General features: G+C 38.2%; 1 protein-coding gene across 1 annotated transcript in view; it reads right to left on the reverse strand.

Annotated features, from left to right (window-relative positions):
* Window positions 1-24,339, reverse strand: part of LOC122793427 — a 236,431-nt gene extending 212,092 nt beyond the window's left edge. Inside the window, exons 1-2 of the mRNA XM_044061420.1 lie at window positions 24,168-24,339; window positions 9,859-9,958 (exon numbers count right to left, since the gene is read on the reverse strand). Coding sequence (XP_043917355.1) covers window positions 9,859-9,958; window positions 24,168-24,300 — 233 coding nt within the window. The 5' untranslated portion in view covers window positions 24,301-24,339. The remainder of the gene's footprint in view (window positions 1-9,858; window positions 9,959-24,167) is intronic.
* Window positions 24,340-25,169: the final 830 nt, after the last annotated feature.

Genomic DNA, 25,169 nt, shown 5'->3' on the forward strand with positions numbered 1-25,169 from the left:
TAGAAACTGTGAATTTTCCACCTCCATACAATAATACAATAATAAATAACACATTAATATCCATCCTATTATTTCTAAATACAAAACAATATATATGTATGTATATGAACAATATAATTAATAAATGAGTATAACATTAAGTAAATTTGTGTTTCTAAAAACATATATATAACTCTCTCTCTCTCTCTATATATATATATATATATATATATATATATATATATATATATATATATATATATGTAGTGTGTGTGTGTAAATATATTCAACAAACACAGAAAGCAATACCAAAAAATGTCCCAGACCCAACTATATAACAGTACAACAATACACAGACAGAACCAAAAAGACCAGTGGGAAATACACTTTTATAAAAAGAACTCAGACCTCAACCTAAGTACCGAACTAATAGATAAGGTACTATTAAGTCCGGGGTTAACACTGGCATTGGTTCTTAACTGCCACTTTAGTTCTTTTAATTCTAGAAAATCATTTACTGGACCACCTCTCTCACCTGTACAAACCTGTTGTAATATGGTAAACTTAAATGTGTGTCCTTGATTTTCCATAACATGAACTGCTAAAGCACTTTTTATTTCATTATGTAAGATGTTACAATTATGTTGGCACACCCTTGTCCTAATAGCATTGATGGTCTTGCCAATATAGAATCTTGGGCATTTGGTGCACAAAGCCAAGTATACCACTGCCTTTGTACTACAATTAAATTTCCCATACAAATTAATTTTACCATAATTGGGAATAAAGACTGTATTTCCTTCCAGCATAAATTTACATTGTCCACAATAGCCACATTTAGACATATTCCCTCTTACATGGTGGTTGTTCGGACACTTCTCAATAATAGATTTAAAGTTAAAGTTAAGGGACTTAATAGTACCCTATCTATTAGTTCGGTACTTAGGTTGAGGTCTGAGTTCTTTTTATAAAAATGTATTTCCCACTGGTCTGTTTGGTTCTCTCTGTATATTGTTGTACTGTTATATAGTTGGGTCTGGGACATTTGTTGGTATTGCTTTCTGTGTTTGTTGAATATATTTACACACATATATCATCATCATCATCTTTTGGCTTTTCCCGTTAGGGGTCGCCACAGCGGATCATCTCTTTCCATTTCTTCCTATCCTCTGCATCTTGCTCTGTCACACCAACCGCCTGCATATCCTCTCTCACCATGTCCATAAACCTTATCTTAGGCCTTCCTCTTTTCCTCTTACCTGGCAGCTCCATCCTTAGCATCTTTTTCCCAATATACCCATCATCTCTCCTCTGCACTTGTCCAAACCAACGCAATCTCATCTCTCTTGCTTTGTCTCCAAACTGTCCAACATGAGCTGACCCTCTAATATACTGATTCCTAATCCTATCCATCCTAGTCACACCGAGTGCAAATCTTAACATCTTTAACTCTGCCACATCCAGCTCTGACTCCTGTCTTTTTGTCAATGCCATATAGTTATATATGTTTTTTAGAAAGACAAATTTACTTAATTTTATACTAATTTATTAATTATATTGTTCATATACATACATATATATTGTTTTGTATTTATAAATAATAGGATGGATATTAATGTGTTATTTATTATTGTATGGAGGTGGAAAATTCACAGTTTCTGTGTTTTTTTTATAAAACATTTATTTAAAATGCATGTAGCACTTTAAATTGTTAATTAGGGGGAGTATTTAAGCTGGGTAATATGCATTGTTTGTCATTTTCTGATGAAGTTTCTCAGACGAAACAAAAGCGCTTAAAATAAACTGTTGGATTTGTTTCTGGCTTCTTTTTATTTTATTTATATATATATATATATATATATATATATATATATATATATATATATAGGACATGTGCTTCACAATGAAAGAGCTGTTTGGAAATTCAGCTCACAGGATTCAAGCCCCATCCAAATTGCTTTTCTTCCATTACACAATGAGGCTTTCGTCACCTGGGCTAGATGATTATTCTGATTACGGTTCATGTCATTATTGTTTCTGAATCATTCAATTGTCTCAGTGAGCAGACCTGATAAAGCATTGCTATAATTACTGCACAATGCTTGTACGTTCTTAAGCACCTGTAGCAAGTTTCGCTCACTCATAGGAAGCCAGTTATGTTTATGTTGTTAAGAAATGTCATCTAATAATTAACCATCTCAAGATAAGTCACTGTTGAGTAATTATTCTCAGCAGCAAATGGAGTTCTGGTGGACTTCTATGTTTTATATCTTAAAGTGCCATTGGAACTGTAATAATACAATACCTATATTACATTATGTTGTTATCCATCATACAAATAAGATGCCTGTTGGTTCACTTCTTTCTGTGAAGGATGAGATATGCAGGAACTGTTTTGGGCACCATTTCTCTACCATTTTTCCTGAGATCTTTGAAAGTGAAATAAGTGTGGCCATAAAAGGTGAGGGCAATGCAGGTTTTCAAGTATAGAGGTGGTGTGAGGAGAAGTCTTAGATTTTCTGTATCTCCTCCTTGAGCGGTAAAAGCAGAGGCTGCTGCAGAAGGGCTGTACTGGGTCATGGTATAAAGTTGATGTCTGGAATAGTTTGGCTTGTGGTGCTAGGAGCTGCGGTCCTTGGTTTTGTTGTCCTCATTGCAGCTGTTTCCTGATAAACATAGCAAACACTGTATTTTTACTGAGGTAAATTGGTCACACTGCAGACCACTACTAGAAATGTCTAAACATGAGAACTTGGATTTGAGCAACTAAATACATGCTTGATAATATTCCTAGTTTGAGCATGGGTATCATTGTATCCTTGTTTAGTGGGATTCTGTGGTTTTCTCATGGGTGTCATTAGCCAAAGTTCCACTGCATAACCAGCATCTCCTACTAGATGTCCTTGTTGAAAGTCACCCCTTGCAAACCTAGCATACAGGTTACAGGTGTGCCATATGTATGAACCAGGAAAACTGCCAGGGTTACCTGCACAAATATTTTAGATGGTCCCTTGGGCATTACACACTACCTGGCAGTTGATAGTTGAACACACACAGCAACAGAAAATTTAAAATCAAGCTAAAACAACAACTTCTTAAGTCAAGCAACAGTCCCTGTAAAAAAAAAAAAAAAAAAAAAAATACAAGCTAATTAATAAACTTCTTAATTAAACTTCTTAAACCAGGACATTCAACTACTCCTACCCCTTCAGGCTTCAACCTCAACAATTCCACCCAGATCCCAGATGCCTTTAACAATTATTTTACAGAAGCCATTCAAACCCTAGCTAATTCATTACCCACACCTACTGCTTCCTTACCAACTACCTCTAAAACCTCATCTAATACCTTTCATATTCAACCTGTCGCTACATCTCATATTTTTAAGCTTCTCAAAAAACTTAAACCTTGTACCCCATCTGCTGACCAACTCCCATCTGAATACCTACAAATTGCTGCAAAAGCTATAGCCTACCCCATATCCATACTTATTAACAGGACTATCTCTGAAGGAAAAATCCCTACCTTATGGAAAATATCTCACATAATTCCTCTACATAAAGGGGCTCTTCTACTGAGCTTTCAAACTTTCGCCCTATTGTTTACTCTCTCCATTATCAAAGATAATGGAAAGATGCATACACAAACAAATTCTCAACTACCTTCTACAAAATAAACTTCTAGCCAACTGTCAACATGGCTTCAGACCTTTCCACAGCACTACAACTGCCCTTCTTTCCTTCACTGACTCTATAAATAATAATCGGAATAATAACCTCTTCTCCTCCGCTCTGTTCATAGACCTGTCAAAAGCCTTTGATATGGTTAACCATAATATACTTCTTGACAAACTACATCTCTATTCTCTTGACTCACAAGCACTTCAATGGTTTAGGAGTTATCTCCAAAACAGGCAACAAGCAGTGCTTTGGGACAATAACCTATCTTCTTTACTCCCAGTAAATATTGGTGTTCCACAAGGCTCAATCTTAGGTCCCCTTCTTTTTTCATTATTTATCAATGACCTACACTTGAACATACCACAAGCCACCTGCATTCAATATGCTGATGACTCAACTTTAATCTGCACTGCGAAAAATGTTCCCTCCTCCAGTCCCTCACCCAAACGGTTTTCCAAAATGTAGAAAATGGTTTATGCAACAATGCCTCCTTCTTAATCCCAAAAAAACAAAACTACTTCTCTTTACTCCTACTCACAAATCTCCCACACCATTCTTCACTATATCCTCTAATAATGCTACCAATATTAACCCAGATATGACCACTGCCTATTAGGTGTAACTATTGACAACCATCTTAATTTTGATGACCATATTAACACCACCATTAAAGCTGTTAACAACAAAATTGGTACTCTCTATAGAATTAAACCCTTCCTTACCCCATTAGCTAGAAAAAACATTGCCCAGACCCACCTTATCTCCACCCTTTTCTATGCCTCTGCTATATATACTAAATTATCTAAAAATAACATTACCAAACTCTCTACCTGTTACAATAGTATAGCTAGATTCAGTACTGCTACTCCGCTCAGAATTCACCACTGTCTTAACCTCAAACAACTAGGTTGGTTTGAACTGAATAACCACCTACTCTATCAACAGTTACTTATTATTCATAAGACCCTTTTCTACCCTGATAATACCCCTAGCCTTACTAAATTGATTTCACCCTATAAAAACCTAGCTACTCTACGCTCTGCTAATAAACTCCTAGTATCCTTGACTAAATCTTACAATAAAGCTGGGGACTCACTATTTTCAAATACTGCAGGAAAAACCTGGAATCAACTCCCTCATGAAATATCAAACCAAAACTCTACCTCTCTTTTCAAAAAACATATCAAAGAACATCTTAAAACTCAGTGGCTTTGTCCTTGTGCTAACCCCGACTGAAATTGCTTCTCCGCTACTCCTAACTTTCCTCCCCTCCCCTGACTATGCCTCTAAATAATGACTTTCAATATTTTTGACATTTTACATCTTAGAAATAGGTTATACTATAAATTCTTTGTCTCATTCAATTCTATCTTTGTGTTTTGCATATCTGTTTTTGTTAGACTAACTGGATATGATGCATATCTATATAACTGTCTGTTTTAGTCATTTGTTTTTAAACAAGGCTACCTTTGGACTTTGTACTTTTTCATTCATATCGTTGTTTTGTTAATATTTTTTTGTTTACTGCTACTATTGGAGCTTTTCTCCCCGGGCCTCTACTGAAAACGGATGTATGTCCAGTTAGACTAGCCCGGTCAACAAATGTAAAATAAATAAATAAAATAATAATTGCAAACAACCCTGCCATAAGCTCAACATTCATCCTATCTTATCAGCTCCTTCTCTATCAACTTATTACAAAAATACCTGTAATCTACTGATTACTGCACATATCTGAACAACTTCTATTGTCTCTTCTTGTAAATATGTATATATATATATATATATATATATATATATATATATATGTGTGTGTGTGTGTGTGTGTGTGTGTGTGTTTATATGAAAATATGAATGAAATTTGATAACAATCAATCCAAATAAATGTAAAATAAGGGCAAAATAATTTCACTGATACTGCATTATACACAAATGCCTATATACCACTGGATTCTCATTAAGGGTTAATACTATTTCAGTCCTGTTTCTTTTTCTATGCATCATCCTTAAACTGTTTATTGTACTATTGCACTATTGCATTGTTTATTGTATACTAGTCTAGTCTACTACTTGCTGTCCTATTGCATGTTATTGTATTCTACTGTTGCATTGTATAGTAACACATGGAGCTTTTCTCCCCGGGCCTCCCACCCAGTCAGGCTTTCCAGGCTACCAAATGTCAAATAAATAAATAGTTCCTTTCCTGATGATATATCTCCTTCCCTGTTCTCCAGGTGAGGCTTTTATTTCAATGGGAAGTGAGCTATGGCCCAGAAATTTTGCATGGTTATAGCACTCTCCTCTGGAGTACATAGAAGTCAAATATGATCCCTTACATGTTGTACATTGCATTTAGAAAGTGATGCAATATTCTGGAGGCTGAGGCCTATGATATCTCTAATATATCTCCTGTGGGTCTCTGAAAAGTAGCTGCTGATAGCATGCATAATACTAAACATACCTTGGTTTCCACTGGGATGGGTTCTCCATGATTTTCCCATGGCCTCAGGTGAGGATGGCAGAGGTTGCATATTTCCTCTAAGGTATTCCTGTTCACTCTGCTTCGCTCTACAGTTTCTGCATCACAAAATCCATGATAAGCCAAACAGGGTCTAAAGACCTTTCTCCTTCTAGGACAAAGTCAGGCAGCAGCAGCACCTTATATTAAAGCCTGTGCAGGTTAATGATAGCAACAGCAACCCTAAGCAGTTTTTTTTTCTAAGATGTATTCATGCCTGTATTCCTGAGTACTGGAATTGAGAACAAAAGTGAGCATGGTATGCATACCTCTCAACCTGTTACAGCAAGAAATCTGGACAAAAGCATAAATAATGGGGGAGCAAAGGCCTATAACTAGAGACACATTTTAAATACTGCTCTTACAAATTTAGAAAGTTGCTAGAATAACAGGTTATGCATTATCATGAATTTTCTGAAGGATATGAAGTCTGAAATTCAAATGTGTGCCATTATTTTCTGACTTCAGTCCTTAATGATTTGCCAGTGATTTTCAAGAAAAGCACAATTTTATGAGAAACAGATCATAAATATGTAGCAAAAATCTGGACATTCTGCAAAAATCTGTACAGTTGAGAGGCATGGTGGCATGTATACACACATCTTATATGTTCCTGACTCTCTCTGCCAGGTTGAATTGCTTAATTAGCATGCAATTCACTTACATATGCCTTTATAAGCATATTCTGCCACTTACCCTTGTTTTGAATGCAGGTATGACATACATAGATGCTTAATGAATCCCAGTTAGAGTACTTGTGTGTCACACACACACACACACACACACACATGCACACACTCAGTGTAGGTGTTCTTGAATTCATCCCTAACTCAATTCACCTCTGGTCTGGATTAAAAGGAGTTACAATTGTATCAGATAAACGCTTAAAATATAAATGGAGTAAGTGAAATATCAATGGACTAAATAAAATATGAATACAGTAAATAAATGCCAGTGGAGTTAGTAAAATATATGACTGCAGTAAGTAAGATATTCATGAAATTAGTTGGTCATATTGGATTGCACTGTACTGCTAAACTGAGAGGTGTTGGCTGTAATACATAAAGGCTTGCTATCTGTGTAGCATCTCCTCCACCAAGCCACACATTGGACCTGCTGAACTAGTAACTGGGTTCTTTTGTCACCTAGAGACTCTCTCAGAGTGCTAAAGGAGCTTGATAGAATAGCTGCAGCTGGTCAGACTGCATCATCTGGATAGTACTAAAAACTACTACAAAGACTTCTTCTTCTTCTTTCAGCTGCTCCCGTTAGGGGTCGCCACAGCGGATCATCTGTTTCCATTTCTTCCTATCCTCTTCATCTTGCTCTGTCACAGCAACCACCTGTATTTCCTCTCTCATCACATTCATAAACATTATCTTAGGCCTTCCTCTTTTGAACTTACCTAGCAGCTCTATCCTTAGCATCCTTTTGACAATCCTTCTCAGCATCCTTCCTCAGCACATGTCCAAACCAATGCAATCTCACCTCTCTGGCTTTGTCTCCAAACTGTCCAACCTCAGCTGACCCCCTAATATACCCATTTCTAATCCTGTCCATCCTTGTCACACTCAGTGCAAATCTTAACATCTTTAACTCTGCCACCTCCAGCTCTGACTCCTGTCTTTTCATCAGTGCCACCATCTCCAACCCATATAACACAGCTGGTCTCACTACCAGCTTGTAGACCTTCCCTTTCACTCTTGCTGATACCCGTCTGTCACAAATCACTCCTGATACTCTTCTCCACCCACTTCACCCTGCTTGCACTCTCTTCTTCACCTCTCTTCCACATTCACCATTACGCTGAACTGTTGATCCCAAGTATTTACACTCATCCGCCTTTGCCAACTCTACTCCCTGCATCCTCCCCATTCCTCTATCCTCCCTCTCATTCACACACATATATTCCTTTTTTAGTCCTGTTGACCTTCATTCTGCTCCTCTCTAGAGTGTATCTCCACCTCTCCAGAATCTCCACAACCTGTTCCCTACTCTCACTACAAATCATAATGTCATCCGCAAGCATCATAGTCCATGAGGATTCTTGTCTGATCTTGTTTGTCACTCTGTCCATCAGTATTGCAAATAAAGATGGGTTCAGAGCTGATCCTTGATGTAATCCCACCTCCACCTTGAACACAGACCTCACCACTGTCACACTGCCCTCATACATATCCTGTACCACTCTTAAATACTTCTCTACCACTCCCAACTTTCTCATACAATACCACAACTTCTCTCTAGGCACCCTATCATATGTGTTCTCTAAGTTTACAAAGACAGAATGCAACTCCTTCTGACCTTCTCTATACTTCTCCATCAGCACCCTCAGAGCAAACGCCGCATCTGTAGTGCTCTTTCTGGCATGAAACCATACTGCTGCTCACTAATCATCACCTCCCTTTTTAACCTAGCTTCCACTACTCTTTCCCATAACTTCATGCTGTGGCTGATCAATTGTATCCCTCTGTAGTTACTACAGCTCTGCACATCACCCTTATTCTTAAAAATCGGTACCAATACACTTTTTCTCCACTCCTCAGGCATCCTCTCACTTTCCAAGATTTCATTTAACAATTTGGTTAAAAACTCCACTGCCAGCTCTCCTAAACACCTCCATGCTTCCACAGGTATGTCATCTGGACGAACAGCCTTTCCATTCTTCATTCTCTTCATAGACATCCTTACTTCCTTCTTGCTAATCCACTACACTTCATGATTCACTATCCCCACATCATCCAACCTTCTCTCCTTCTCATCAGCCCCTCAAAGTACTCTTTCCATCTGCTCAACACACTCTCCTCACTTGTGAGTACGTTTCCCTTGTTATCTTTTATCACCCTAACCTGCTGCACATCTTAATGGTGTATAAATAATGCCAATTTGATGCTACTGTACTGACTATACTTTTTGCAGCACCCTCCATTTGCTGTACCACAACTCTTGTGCACTTACGCAGCTTTTCTTTTATTCCACAGTTCTACAAAAATATTAAATAACATTTGGAGTAATTTCTCTACTTTTGTTTAACCAATTTTCCTCAAATAAATAATTAACTTAAATGTGAAAATATTCTAAAGTATTCCTTCAGAGTATAATCATGTCATTGAAAAAAAAATCATTAAATTAATGGTGACTATTAACTGACTGTCCCTTACTTTATAGTGAGCATTGGTGCAGAGGATTTTGCCCTGACTAGAATACCAGTGATGGGTTAAGTGATAAACACAGATAAATGGAGGACCAGCTGGACGAAAGAAATTATTGGATACCCACTGTGTCTACCCTTCCCCAGGGATGGCATAGGTTTGCAGTCACTTAGCTACTGGCTACCACTCCTGACTATGTACAGAGGAAGGAATGATGTTGTTAAGTAGAGGGACAGACAGGGAAAGGCTTGGGAAGATGGTAGGTTTATACATAAATCATTGCTCGGCATGGCAAGCAGTCAGGAGGTGTACATGGCTTAGAAAGATGCTGTTGATGATAGGTGTTGAGAATGTACTGGAAAGAAATCTTTTAGGTTAAAATAGTTCTGATTTAATTGATTATTTTTGTGTCACTGTGGGAAACAGTGGGTTTTGAATCATGACAGAAAATAGGTATTTGTTGTGTCTTTTATGCAGTTCAAGTATTACTGCTAACATTTTATTTTCATATAAAGCATGCTAAAATTACTTTTTTACTGTGATGTTATGCTGTTTCTGGTCAAACTGCTGAATCTTCCTCCTTGCAAGAATTTCATCAATCAACTTCTGTTTGGGACCTGTAACGGGATCTGAATTGGTAAAAAAATACATAATTAAATCACCCCAGTCAGCTTTGTATTTATGTAGGCATATATGGAACTTTTCGTATTCAGTTTTATTACAATAATTCATATTCATTAACAGGGACAGTTATATACTTTGAAACAAAATCAATGCTTTAAACATTATCCAGAAGGATATTAACCCATGATTAAAAAAATAATGCATTCATACAGACCTTACGTTAAACATTAACTTAAATATGCTGTGATGACCGTGCCCTGGCCCAGCAATCAAGGAGCCTCAATCCTCACCACTAACACCAGGGAGGTCATCTCCTAGAGGAGGAAAGGATAACTAATACACACAGTAAAGTACAATTTCCTTTAAGTGCACACAGAGATCACAGTCAGTCTGGGGCTAGCTGCTCCCTTGCTCACCAGGTCCCCAATAAGACTCCCCACTGGCACAGTTATAGGGTCCTGGTCTCAGCCTAACTGAGCAAGCTAAAACCTCCAGTACCCTCTCTGTCCCACCAGTGCTTTGTGTCCCTGCCCAAGTAGCTGACACAACACACACACACATACACTTTAAGATAAGTATTTATACAACTTCACAGACACTCCTGGGAAAGGCTGACACAGATTCTTCAACTGTGCCCCTTTACCCAGACTATATGATAGTAATTACTGCCACCACCCAGTTAATAATATCAGCTACTAAAAGGCCCTTAAAAGGGTGTCCAATTATTACTGTGCAATATTAATCTCCAATAGTAATGTGACTATACAGTCTAAGGCTTATTGGAAGGGCTTAGACAGTAAACTCTATAAATATATAATGTACTCTAAAGCATACTTCATCTCTACACAAACCAGCCACAGGTAGAAGGTTTTAAAAATATTTAATAATAAATAATTAAAACACAAGACAAATCTACTACACCACATAGATATCTAGGAGTTCACAGATCACACAGAAACTTAAAATAATACAGTAGGACATGTATGGTTTCAAAGAAAAATACCTAATTAATCTTTACTAGCTTTAACTATTCCTACAAGATATCACAGTGCTAAAAACTTACATGTGAGCATAAGCAGAGTGCTGATAAGTTAGATGTCCAGATCAAAATGCTTCCAGGTCTCTTGTGAGCAACAGAATTTAAACATTATTAGCATCATGTCTCTAAGGCCCTCCCAAAATTACATCATTTTTGACACTTAGGTTTTCTCAGTATTCATATTGCATCATCTTACATTTTGTCTGAGTTCTCAGGCCACAAACTGCATTATTTAGCAATCTAACACCTCCTCAAAAACTTACAATGATACAAGACATTTCATATGTATATGCTAACAGAAACTAAAGCAATAAAAGCACCTTCCATATCTAAATTCTAGTCATAAACTTTAGCCTTAAAACAATGGGCATGAAATCTTCATCTAGCCGCCCTCGGGCCAAATTCTAACATGAAAGGATACAACATGCTTCACTGGGCCAGTAGAGTGCAATGTTGTCACATATTTTGCAGTTCCACACTTCACAGTGTTTTCTTACATTTAAAAACACAAGCATGTATTTTACATTTACTTATACAGTTGATAGAATTATATAACAAATTCTATTTGACTAGGCTGGCAGCCTTCGTCTGTCTCCCCCCAATTGTCACATATGCTACAAAACATACCACTGTTTTTGAAAAGAATATTAATTGCTATGATTAGGAGTGGCATTCTTAGCCATTTAGATTAAGTAAATTCAGGCGATGATCAGAACTTGGTCTCAGCAAGAGATCTCACAGATTTGGGCTCTGTGTGCCAAGCATAATTTTTGCTGATCTTTTAGTGTTAGGACTGAAATATTTCCTTCAAGGTTCTAAAACATGCTTTAAACTTGTGTGTAGACACCTGCTTTAGTGTTTTTGCAGTAGAAGGACATGAATAGTCTCATCATTGCTGTATCTAACTAGAATAACCACTGATATTCTGTGCGTGTAGATGTGTCATGGTGTCTTGGCCCCACAGCTGCCATAGACCCTTGGAGAATTATGTCATTTCCATGTCATTTGCAGTGTTACAGATTTAGTAAAGTTAGTAAAGAGACTGCATGACAACAGCAGCACTTGTGTAGAAGGTCAAAAGCATCCTGAGGGTAGGCTGGGTGGGTTGCATCCTTCTGAAAACCCACACCAGGCTTCTTGGCTTTAGTCTAGTAAGCACCGTGAAAGAAGTAAAGCTGCAATGAGTGCTACCCTAGAACCCTTTTAAACTGTGAGAGCAGGAGACTAACATTTGGGAATCATATTGCCTGGGATTCTTTTGGATCTTATTGAGCCTGTGGTTCCGATATTACTTCCTGCAGTGCCTGACTCCTGCTGATTCACAATGGTTTTATAAATATGTGACATGTACACTTGTGCCAGCTGATGCTGATATCTTTGGACTGGTCTACTTAATACTGATCTGAAGGACAATAACGTCTTGGAAATGCCTTTCCTTGATTCATGAGCATTCCGCATTTGTAAATGTTTCCAGAAGTGTCTCCTCTGTAAGGTTCTTATGTAGGAATGATTTGAAGGTGCTACCTGGTGGTTCTGTTTCTCTAAGTCCCCAAGGTACAAGTCCCTTTATACTTCCACAATCTCCATCTTACTGGGTATCTGTTAACCTGAATTCCTCAGGGTCTCCACACTGCAGTTTCATAGCCTCATGAGCTGGGGCAACCCATGACATTATACATCATCTTGAAGGCCACATTAGTTATGGAACTTCAGGGGCAACTCCTTAGATGTAATGGTAGGTTCCAATGATACTATGTCACACTGAAGACAGATAATTAACTTAGTAGTTCTGTTTTGACTTTCACTAAAATGTAGGTGAGTGTGCTGTTCATATGGATCACTATATCACTGGATGGTGAATGTCCCCTCTTATACCAGAAGTACCCCGCCTTCCCTGCTTTTTTGCTACCTGCTGTATCCCTTGATTGATACCTCAATTCATTTCTCCCATAAGAAAACCTTTATTAATTTGTACACCTTATTGCTACATTAGTGTTTGTACATAAAGATGTTATGGTGAAGAAAGTATATTATTTTGTGAATAAACTGTGTGTTTTATAGCATTTATTTTCCCCATTAATAAGAGTTTCAGACTTCCACTGTTGCATGCATTCATGAAGACATCCTGCACAGTGGTCTAGGTTGAAGTGTAACATGTATTTATACTCACTTACTATCACTATCCACTAGTATTTTGGTAACACCTTTGCCCATGAGAAGGGTGTTCTCCTAGTCTTTTTAATTTACTTCCTGTGATTGTTTGCTTGCACTATTGGTATTTCATTTTTGCCAATATCCTGGACATTGTGTCAGGTTGCTGTAGGTTATTTTTTAATGTAGAGGCACTTAGCTGGGAATCTGGGCAGGACCAGTCTTCTACAAAATTAATATACTTCCTTCTGCATCTTCACAATGCCACCCCTGCACTATATCCCTTGTCTGAAGTTTGCTGTCTAGTAATCATGTTAGTAAGATAAACACTGATAGAAACAAAGGGCAACTTCTGATGCCTGTTTATAGAACAAGGCTTTCTGCCTATATCCTTACTCTGGTGATTTACATATGTTTTATACTGCTTCTCTCATAGTCCATGGCAATTTATACAGTTACAGATGTTTCCATACATAGCTTCATTGTAATGAACTAAAAGCCTTTTGGTATAGAAAGCAGACCACTTATATTAGCCTACAAGTAGCAGCATGCAGAGGATATTGACCTGCTCCACGTATCACCTCCCATTTAGGAACTATGCCTGAATAAAGTTTCAAAATGGCTTTACATATCTTTATTAAAGATACTTGCAAGAGGTTATCCTATATTTTGGATAATATAGTGTGTCCAAGTATTATTTTGTTTTTTTTTAATTGTAGTTCTTCCAGATGCAGTCCACTTGTGTTGGACTTGGTAATACTACAGTGGGATATTTGACTTTTTTCTAATGTTGTATGGCCATGGCATTGCTTATGAGTAAGAGACTGGAGGCAGACAAGCCCTCTACATGGGGTTTACAGAAATACTTTTTTTATTTTCTCTCTCTCTTTTTTTTTTTTGTATTTTTGAGTTACATGTCATGATGTGGGAAAAGAAAAAAGAAAACATAACTCATAGTACAATGATTCAGTGTAAAGCTTCACAAAGGTTTTAGCATGCATCATTGCCTCCTGGGGAAATTAGACTGAAGCCTGGAATTTGATGGTGTGTGCAGCTTCTTCTCTGGGTTTGGGAGCATGATTATAATATTCAAGTTTTAGATGAATCAGGGACAGATCTCTTTCCTGTTACTTCTTTGAAAAGTGCCAGTAGTAGGCCATTAATGTGCTCATGATACAGTTGACATATTATTATGACTAGTTTTATCTTCTTCCAGGGTTTTATATTGGGAGTAAAAGCAGTAGCCTTCACTATGTTATCTGCCATTATTGTGTGTTGTAGGGCTGCATTCTCCATGTTCAACAGAAATGAAAAGTGAGTTTCGTCTGGAAAACACCTATGTTTACTGATTCGTCAGGGTATGATGATTTATATATCCTTCTCTAAAGTTCATCAATAAATTCTAGATTATTTCAGGGATCCACAATGAAATGTAAAGACTTAGACTGCCAAGCCCCAAAATGCAGGAAAAAATGTCCAAAACTACAGGAAAAGAACAAATACCAACATCAATCTTCTCCTTTAAACTTCTCTTTTGCAGGGGAGCCCCATTCATACCCAAACTTACCAACTCCAAAACTGCCATACTTCAGAGAAAAGGGGATATTTCAACGCATGGCAATTTTGGACTTATTAAGTTTGAATTATCAATCTTTCAGTCTGCACATTTCTGGATTTAGCAATCTGATAGTCTTAGTTTTCACATCTCAGAGCTTCTCAATGTCATTCTATACTTTTACTGCAGTATTTCTTTACCTTTCAGGACAATAGCCACACAGTTTTCTCCGCCTATACTTAAATGCACCTGCCTTTGCCCTCTATGTGACTTAAATGGTACTTTAGCTCTGTTTGTGATATTTTATACAGTTAGTTCACCCCTATGCACTCACTTTAACATCTCTTACACAGTCACTCCTGAAAAGCCTTTTCTACCTATTGTTCCCCACTCTATCCTTCTGAGTAACTTTGCTAGCCCATCTGCTGGCAATAGCTGCCTTGCAAATGACCCTCAGTTTTACTTTGCTCACTCAAAAAGAATCTTAGGAGCATGACCCTAGTGGGCTCATGTACACGAATCTTTGAAATGAAATGAAATTTGAAAACTGAATATGGCCCATTGTTAAAGCAATCTGTCTCTAAATTAGCTTTCGGACTTAATCTTCAGCACAGGCATATACTGAGGATTTTTTCTAAGAGTTGGTATATTAATTTTGAGAACTGTCACAGGTGATAATAAAATAGGTGACATTAACTAGTAGTTAACATTATTTTTTTTATTTTAATGCACTCCCATACTATTTTCTTCCCTGCTGAGATCAGATCATTGGTCTGTCTCATTTGAAGTTTCTATCCCACCCAATCCCCTCCCCAGCCGAAACCAGGCTAAAAAACTTCTCAAAAGCTGACTACAACCTCCAAAGGGAAGGTATCAGCAGCTTCACAACACCACCCCCTCAGAGGATGCAGTAATTTATGCTAAACAGTACACCAGTGCAGTATACAAGCACTTGTACACCCAACAAAGCTAAAACCTGCTCATCAAGGAAACACAACCCTGTCTGGTGGACATCTTCTATCAACAGGCTTTACAATAAAAGGAAGAAACTATTGTCCAAGGGTAAAAAGGAACAAATTCCAAATTGGAAAAACTCCCTCCTCAGCCTCAATAAGAAAATTAGATCACTACTAGAAACCTCCAAAGCCAATTATGAGTCAAAACTAGCCTCTGAAACAAAGAGAAACCACAAGTCCTTCTTCAGTTACATTAGGAACCTCCATGGCAAAGCCCAAGTTTGTTCCGAATTAATACGTAATGGTATCACTTACACTGATCCTGCTGACTTAGCCAACCTGCTAGCTGATAGGTTTAGCGCAAACTTCACCACCTTATCACCCCCCAAAGGCCCAGTCAGCATCTCCAATACTTGTCCCATACATCACATCTCCATAGATCAAGTGTTAAAGGTCCTATCTAACACAAAGAACACAGTTTTCATGGGACCTGATAATATCCCAGGCTGTATTCTGCACCATCTCCAGCAAGAACTAGCTTCACCATTGAGCACCCTGTTCAACCACAGCCTAATTACAGGCTTCATTCCAGTAGAGTGGAGAACCATCGTTGTCATCCCCTTGCACAAAGGGAAACTATTGCCCCATTAGCTTGAAGTCTGATCTGTAAAGCCATGGAGCGTATTATTATGGATCTCATAAACATGGACATAGGCAATCTCCAAGCACTTGACCTCACCCAATTCGGATATGTCAGGGACAGATCTTGCCTATTGAACCTGGTTGACTTCTTTGAGACTGCCACCAAGGCACTGGATGAGGGAAAGTCAGTACATACAGCTTACCCTGAACTAGCCAAGGCCTTTGACACAATTCCTCACTCGAGCATCATCAAAAAGCTACCACAACTTGGTGTTAATCCCTGTCTCATCAGATGGGTGGCTAACTGGCTCACAGATAGGACCCACAAGGTGAAAATAGGTGCTACCACCTCCGAAAGCAGACCTGTCACTAGTGGTGTTCCCCAGGGATCTGTCCTGTGAACCCTACTGTTTGGCATCTACTTCTCAGAGGTCCAGGCAAAGACAAAGGGCCTGTGGTTGACCAGGTCTGAGGATGACTGTAAGTTGGGTGCTGTCATTGATTTCCCAGATGATGTTAACATACTGCGAGAGGGTCTCACAGCTACAAATAACTGGTGCCAAAGACATGGCCTTAAGTTAAATGCAAAAAAAAAATGTATTATCATATCATTTGGCAAAAACACAGCCCCTACTGATTACCACATCAATGGCAAACTCCTAAGCACACAACCTGTGGTAAGAGACCTGGGTACTCAGCTTGATGATCTCGTGTTTGACCATCATGTGGTGGCCGTGGTCAGAAAAGACTTTTACTTGGTTCATCTCATAAGTAAAGGGATTGTCCATTAGACCTATAATTGAGTATAATGACCCATTTGGTATGTATCTCTCCAAATACCTGCACCAGCTGGAAAGGCCACAAAAATACCTCACAAAGGGAATCCATGGCCTCCAACACCTGTCCTATGCGGACAGGCTCAAATCACTATCACTCTACTCGATATCATACAGATTGCTCAGAGGTGATCTGTGTTTCACCTACAAGTCAATATCAGACCCTGCCCTGCTAGAGATGCTACATATCCGTAAGACTAACTCCTTGCACATTACCTGCTCAATAAGCCTAAATCTAATATGCAACATCAACAAAACCTGCTGGAGAGACAGGTTTGTCTCCCAGAGGCTGCCCCGTCTACAATTTTTTTTCAGAATGTCCAGATTTTTGCCTTATATTTTTAGTCCATTTTTCATAAAAGTGTGGCTTTCTGGCAAATTAGTTGCAAAGAATTAAAGATTGAAGTTAGAAAATAATGACAGACATTTGAGTTTTATAATTCATACCCTTCAGAAAATTCATGCTAATGCAAAGCCTGTTATTCTAGCAACTTTCTAAGTTTGTAAGAGCAATATTTAAAAATTATCCCTGTTTATACCACTTTTTTCATGGTTTTGTCAAGATTTTTTATTCTAAGAGGTTGAGAGGTATGGTCCCAAGGGTTCCACCTTTGTCCCTCATTGATAGGGGTGACAGGTGTTGATTGAGGTTTCATTTTTTGGGGATAAACTCTTGGCTAGGCTTGTAAGGGCCCTGGGGCCATTAGCCTAGTAACCTCCTATGATCCTATGAAGAACTGGAAGTTAAAGTTCATAGGTTCACCCCACCAGGGTCTTTATAAGTCTATCCATGCAATCCAACCCAAATGTGTCCCCGTGTATCATGGGCATTTATTAGGAGGGGGTATGTTAGTTTGAAAGTTTCTTGAGGTTACGTGGGGGGTATGTTTGAGCATTACTGTGTACCTCTGTCTATCAGAGGAATGGGGGCCAGGCTCAGGGTAAATTTCCAATTTGCCATCCCTTTTTCAAGGTTATGCTTAAATAAGGTTAGAGGTGGACTGTTGCATATGGATAGGGAGCCTGTCTCGAAGCATGGGGTTCTTTGGAGACACATATATGTCTCACCAACATGTCTTGTTTATGCCACAAGCAAAATTTAAACCCTTGGATCTAGTGGTTCTGATGCTGTTCCTTTTGCAGATGTGCAAAATGTCCACCGGAGCTGGATCTAAGGATGCCTCATATGCCAGGCATAAATCACATCTCAGTAACCTGTAGGAGACAGAGTATAGACATAGAACTTTAAGGCAATCTACACAGGACAATGTATTTATACCATGGATGATCCTGGTAAGGAACCTTTGTGGGAGTTATAATTGTTGCATATGTTTGGTCAAGTACATGCCGAAGGGGGCATTTTACTCAATGATCGGTCTGATAAGTGCCGAATAAAGTGGCACTATGACTTCATTGAACCTTGATGCCATGCCCTTACTTATAAATTGGGCATCATTGAATGATTTTCTTAGTACCTCGGCCACATGTTGGTCATATGCCAGATTACTGTCTACATATGTTCCCAGATCCCTGACTACTTGGTCAGCTCTTAGGGGTGTCTAATTGATGGAGTAATTAATCTAGGTGGCAGTTTTCCCAAAAGGCAATAAACAAAAATGAATAAAACAGGAAAACACCACTGAAGAATGCTCAAAATAAACTGTAAACAACTTCAAAGGATAATGAGCATTTCACCATAGAAAAACAAATGTTAAAATAAGGAAACTCAGGAATTTTTTTTCAGTATCTGAAGAAGGCTTTATGTCGAAAGTGCTTGTCCATTACCTAAGTTACTAAACTGCATTTCTTAGCATTGAGTTTTAGTTTGTGACTTTGGCATCAGTCATATGTTTGTGTTAGACTCTCATGTAAGATGTTTGTGTCAGGGAGGGAATTTACACTACCTCCCAATTTGCAGTCATCTGAGGACTTGATCAGTAAAAGGCCCTTGACATTAGCCTTTACATCCAAGAAGTAGATGCCAAATAGGAGTGATCCCAGCATGGAATCCTGAGGTACCCCACTAGTAAATGGTCTCTTAGTGGAGGTGCTATGAACAATCCTGACTTCCTGGGTCCTGTCTGTGAGCCAGTTAGCAATCCAGTGAGTTATACAGGAGTTTATGCCCAGTTCAATGAGTTTGTCAACTATACCTGAGTAGACTGGTGTACTGAACACCTTAGCTAGGTCCAGGTAGGTGGTATGCACTTCCTATTATCCATTACCTTGGTGACCTTCTAAAAGAAGTCCACCAGATATAGTAGGCATGACCTTCCCTTGACTAAGCCAAACTGAGCTGGTTCCAGTGTCTGAAGGTTGCCTGTGTTTTTCTTGATCATTTATATGATACTTAATTCCATGTCTTTGCAATATTAGACTAGTCAGTCTAATAGGTCTGTAGTTTCCAGGATCAGGTGATGGTCCACCTTTGTGAAGTGGGTTAACTGATGCAGTCATCCATTCTCATTATACAAAGCCTGTTTTGATACCGTGATTGAAAAGTGACCCAAGTGATCTTGAAGGTCATGTTTCCAGCTATTTAGGAGGCATCCTGGGATACTGTCAGGGCCCACTGAGACTATGTTTTTGGCTTTAGTCAATGCTCCAGGACCTGCTCCCTGTTAATAGTTGGGGGGTTATAATAATAATAGTTAATAGTTGGGGAGTTATGTCAAATATCTAGGGATGGAAAGTATTCCTTGGACAAGTGAGCTAGTTAAGTTTTGACTAACTAGATTACTGACTGGGTGTTTAGGTGCTTCTCCTGTCTGAGGTCATCTATCCAATGTCCATATCCATTGTCTGATTATGTAGAAAATGTCAACAAAGAATTATGGGAGGTCACTTAGTTCATAAATGCATGCCAATAAAATTGAGGCCAGAATCCTTCTGAAGGACCCCTCTTCCCTATTTTTTTCCTTTTTTAGCTTTGTTAGTGGCCACTGCATCTGTTTTCCCATTAGTAAGGCCACCTCCACTATTTCTGTGATGCTAGCCAGGGTCTGAATGGTCAGCACATGCAAACACCCATATAGTAGTTTACCATGGCACTGGGCTAGTTTAACTTGATGTACAAATAATAAGATTATCTTTACACCTCTTAACATTCTTCAGCACTAGCTATCACTTGTTACCAGTTTTCAGTCCCTCATATTCCAGGATAACAGGCAAACTGAATGATGATCTGTAGTTCCTTTTTATTCTCCGCCTCCCCAGGGAATGTGATGGTAAGTCCTACTCTTTAGCTTCTTGCTAGTTCTCTTCTCAACAAATATGCTTACTTCCAAATTAGAACAGCAGGCTGTTAGTTTCAAAATCCTGTAGTATAGAACTTTTAAAAATAATTACTAAGTCATTCGATATGTGTGCACAAATAACCACCTACAATAACAGATGTCCACTGTATAAATGAGAGGATTCATTGCTTACTTACTTCTTATTCTTTGAGCTCTAGCTCCAGTAATTCTTTGACTTTTCTTTCTTCTTCCCTGGTAGCACTGCTTTCATGATGACTGCCTCCCACACAAATGCTATTTTAGCCCATGAACAATTCTAAAAGATGCAAATCATCAGCAGCCTAAAATACTAGCGCTAACAGAAACTGCATTAATCCTCAAAACCTGAAGATTACAATATCTCAAATGTGTATGTTGTACACATGGTTTAATACTGAAATTGTAGCATTTAGTCTGTTGTAATACATATCTCAACAAGATTTTTCGATTTATTATTATAACGTCATGGCGTACTTTTCACTGGGCCTCCAGTGAAGGAAAGCTTTGTGTTCACAAAGACTCTTTGGGTAAGAATTATAAATAAATAAACAGAAGCTAGACAGATAAATCATTGTGTGTGTGTGTGTGTGTGTGTGTGTGTGTGTGTGTGTGTGTGTGTGTGTGTGTGTGTGTGTGTGTGTGTGTGTGTGTGTGTGTGTGTGTGAGTGCCTACACATACTCTCATTTTGGTCAAAGTTCATCTTAGTTGAATCTGAAAGGCAGCATGATTTTTTTTCAACTAACATTTTAATCAACCAAAACAAGTAAGATCTCAGAACAGTGGGGTAAAGGGAAGCCTTTGTCCACCAGTATTGTACAATATCAGAGTTAGTATATCTATCGGGTTCCTATTACGTGATTGCAGACGCAGTCTGTCGAATGTGTCTTGATCGAACATAAAAGAACAAAAAGGGAAAATAGTGAAGCGGCTTCTAAGCAAATTCTTTCCCTGGGAAAAAATTTGCTTGGCTGCTTCCGTTACTTTGCTGTTCAATCTTGGAGTTGGTATATTTAAATAGGGAGGTGTGGGGGAGCACGTTATGTAATGTTTTAAAGTTTATTTATTTTTTTGGGAACAACAATTTTTTCCCTTGGAAAACATCCCTGTTCTGAGGTTTCAATATTGTAAGCTTTAGACAGGATCTACCCCCTTGTATAAAACACTTAAAAATAAACTTTACATTAGTTTACTTATTTTTAACTGTATTTCAACACTTTGATTAATTTGGCTTTGGACAATTTGTGATCAAGAGAACTTCTCTCAATGAAACATATCAAAACTATTAGACACAGAAATACTCCAAAAAACTACATCAATGAAAAACAGCAACAAATACCAGATATACATACATCACTCTGTTTACATAAAAATTAATAAAAAAATGAACAAAATATATGATTAAACATACTTAAGAGCAATAAAACTAAAGAACTCAATTTTAAGTATATTACCTGGGAATATGAAACTGATACAAAAAGTTAAAAATAATAGATTTCTACAGAAAGTAAAACTGTAAACCCCTCAAATGGAAAATGAAGATATGTGAAAAGGGACAGAAAGTATAACATAAAGCAAAACCATCAATATCTACAGCAAACAAAAAACAAAAAACAGACAAACAAACACTGTAGCCTAGGATTCAAACTGCACACAAACATACAAACATATATACACATGCATTCGCCCATGCACACTATAGAAAGAGTCTGCCAAATATTGTGTAAGTTAAGATGTAAATCTAGAGATTTAGTAGACAACAGTGAAACAATGAATGAATACAAATGCATATTAAAACAGAAATAAAACACACAAAAATTTACTATGGAAACCCAGTTGAAAAAAGGTAACTAGCATACCATATCACCTAAATTAAGAAAAATAGTGAAGTGGTTAAACCATTATTAATTCTATATATGTGTTTTTCAGTTCTTGGGAGTTAACTCAAAAATGTTTACCCTTAAAAATATTTTTGCATACCATAAACATATCATCAGAGAAACCATTTAAAACGATGGAGGAGCATTATTGTATTGTATTGTATATGTGTGTGTGTGTGTGTGTGTGTGTGTGTGTGTGTGTGTGTGTGTGTGTGTGTGTGTGTGTCTTTCACCTCTTGGAGCTGCCTTCAGAATGATTACTCTATTTATTTATTTATTTATTGTTTATCAAGAAAGTCTGACTTGGAACAAGACAATTTTCAGTGAAGGACTGGGGAGAAATGCTCCAGATGCATGTCTTTGTAATTTTTCCCAGGGAAAGAATTTGCTTAAAAGCCGCTTCGCTATTTTGCCTTTTCGTCCTTTTACGTTCGATCAAGATGCATTTGACAGAATGCATCTTTGATCACGTAATAGGAACCCAGGAAACCCACGTGAATGCAGGGAGGACATGCAGACTCCACAGAGAAGGAACCCCAGATGAGAATCAAACTGGAGAACCTCTTGCTGTGAGGCGACAATGCGAATTGCTGCACCACTGCTCCTTCCAAGATTTCTGAGCCTGTATTACTTTGAAAACATTATACATGCTTGTGAAGCTCTATGCCCTGATAAGTAAGTTTTCTCATCTGGACTGATCCACCTACCACAATTATTTGAGGTATTGTGTAGTGTTAGCAACTGTCTATAAACTGGACTGTGCTATAGCACACAGCAGTTTATATAAGGGTCTCTTAAATGATTATTCTGGAAGTTTCATGCAGAAATTCCACAGTTAAAAAGTTATAACCTTGCGCAACAACTTGTGTCTTTCAGCTTTTCCCAGTTAGGGGTCGCCACAGCGGAACTCCGGTCCGCTAATGATTGGCAGTAGATTTTTTAACGTGCCAAGTTTGCCAGCCCTGACGCACAACCTTCAATGAAGGTACATCCATTCACGCATATCTCCACACAGAAGACGCTCTAGCTGAGAATCGAATGGCACAACATCTTGCTGTGAGGCGACAATGCTACCGCAGCACCTTGCGCAACAACTAATTAGTTAAAATGGGTGGAGGAATTATTTTCTATTACAAAGCACTACAAACACATAATTATAATAAATAAATGATTACATGGTAAATTAAAAATTAAAAAATACAGATACCAGTTTTATAAGTGCAATAAGGCACTTGCTTGTGTGCATGGTACAAATGTTACTGCAAGTCAAGGGACTTTAAGACACTTGCCCTTTAGGGTCATGCCTCAAAATACCACTGGGTGTGCAGTAATATCTGAACTATGCACACACCCCATGTCTTATTGCAAACATATGATATAATATAATATAATATATTTAGATATGTATACACACAATCCATTAAATACGTCTCTCTATCGGGTCTACTTTAGATTGCCGAAAACTTAAAATCTCGAGCGCTCACATGAGCGAAAATGCAGATATTCGATATTCATTTTTCTGGATCGCAGTATAGTGGAAATTGGGATATTTGCCCTTTCCTCACTGTAGTGTGATCTCATAGTTGGAATATATATTTAGCGGGGGGCGGAGCACGGCCCCCCACAATAGCGATTTTGAGTACCTGCATATTCACTCATGTGAGCGCTCGAGATTTTAAGTTTTCGGCTATATAATATAGACCCTATCTATCTATACACACACACACACACACACACACACACACACACACACACACACACACACACACACACACACACACACACAAACACACATGCATACACAATCATGTTCTGATGCATCAGTACCTGTAGTTTTATACCAAACCTTTTTTAAAACACAGTACTGAAAATGTGCACTGACCTGCTTTTTGCAACTCTGCGTAGCTCTGTCTCAGTTCTACATCAGTAAGATGCCCATATTGTTTTCGTACTTCCTTTAACAACTCTCTTCCATGGAAATAGTTATGACTTTCTTCTGAGGTAGGAAGCTCCATCTCATTTGCAAACACTGACTTTCTTCCTTTCTTTGAAAATATCTGGAAATGGCACCCAAAAACAGAAAAAGAATATGTTAAATGAAATTGGCAATATCTGCAAAAGCAAATTATTATTCACCTTTTTTGCTGTTCTAATATAACTACCAGAAGAATTTCAGTAAAACAAACATGTGCAAATACTTCCAGAAGTATGTAAATGCAGAATATTCATTTACTTATATGGAGTCAAACTAAACTAAAATTCTAGCATAACATAAAGATCCATTTCTATAATATCATCATCATCATCCCATTCTCTATATGGGGTCAGGGTGTCATGTGAGCTGTCACCATGTCTCTTGATTCAATGCAACTCTCCTACCTTCCTCAACAGTCATGCCTGTCACAGGTCTTCGCTAAGAGTCTATCCATCACTTTACTGGATACCTTCGTTTTCTCTTGCCTTCTTCATGTCTGTCCAAAATCTTCTTCTCAAGATTGTCTTCTGCTTTCCTGCACGTGCCCAAACCACAGTAATCTGTTCTCTCTGATCTCTGCAATTGGAGCTACTTTGGCTTCTGTTCCGATAGCCTCATTTCTTCTTCTGTCCAACAGTCTGCATAATTCCACCCATCTCAGGCACTTCATCTCCATCACCTCTGGTTACTTCAACTGCCCCTGCCTTTACTGCCCAAATGTCTGTACCATACAGTAGTACTAGTCGCACAACTGTTTTGTACACCTTACTTTTCAGCTTCATTGGCATTCTTCTGTCACACATTACCCCTTACACTCTGTGCCATTTGGATGCAGCCCCTGTGATACTAGCTTTGACTTCTTCATTCAGACTTCCCTTAACCTAAACCACCCCTCCCAGATACTTGAAG

The sequence above is a fragment of the Protopterus annectens genome, chromosome 2.part0 (assembly GCF_019279795.1).
Source record: "Protopterus annectens isolate FY-2018-M chromosome 2.part0, PAN1.0, whole genome shotgun sequence".
In the NCBI taxonomy this organism is placed as follows: Eukaryota; Metazoa; Chordata; order Ceratodontiformes; family Protopteridae; genus Protopterus; species Protopterus annectens.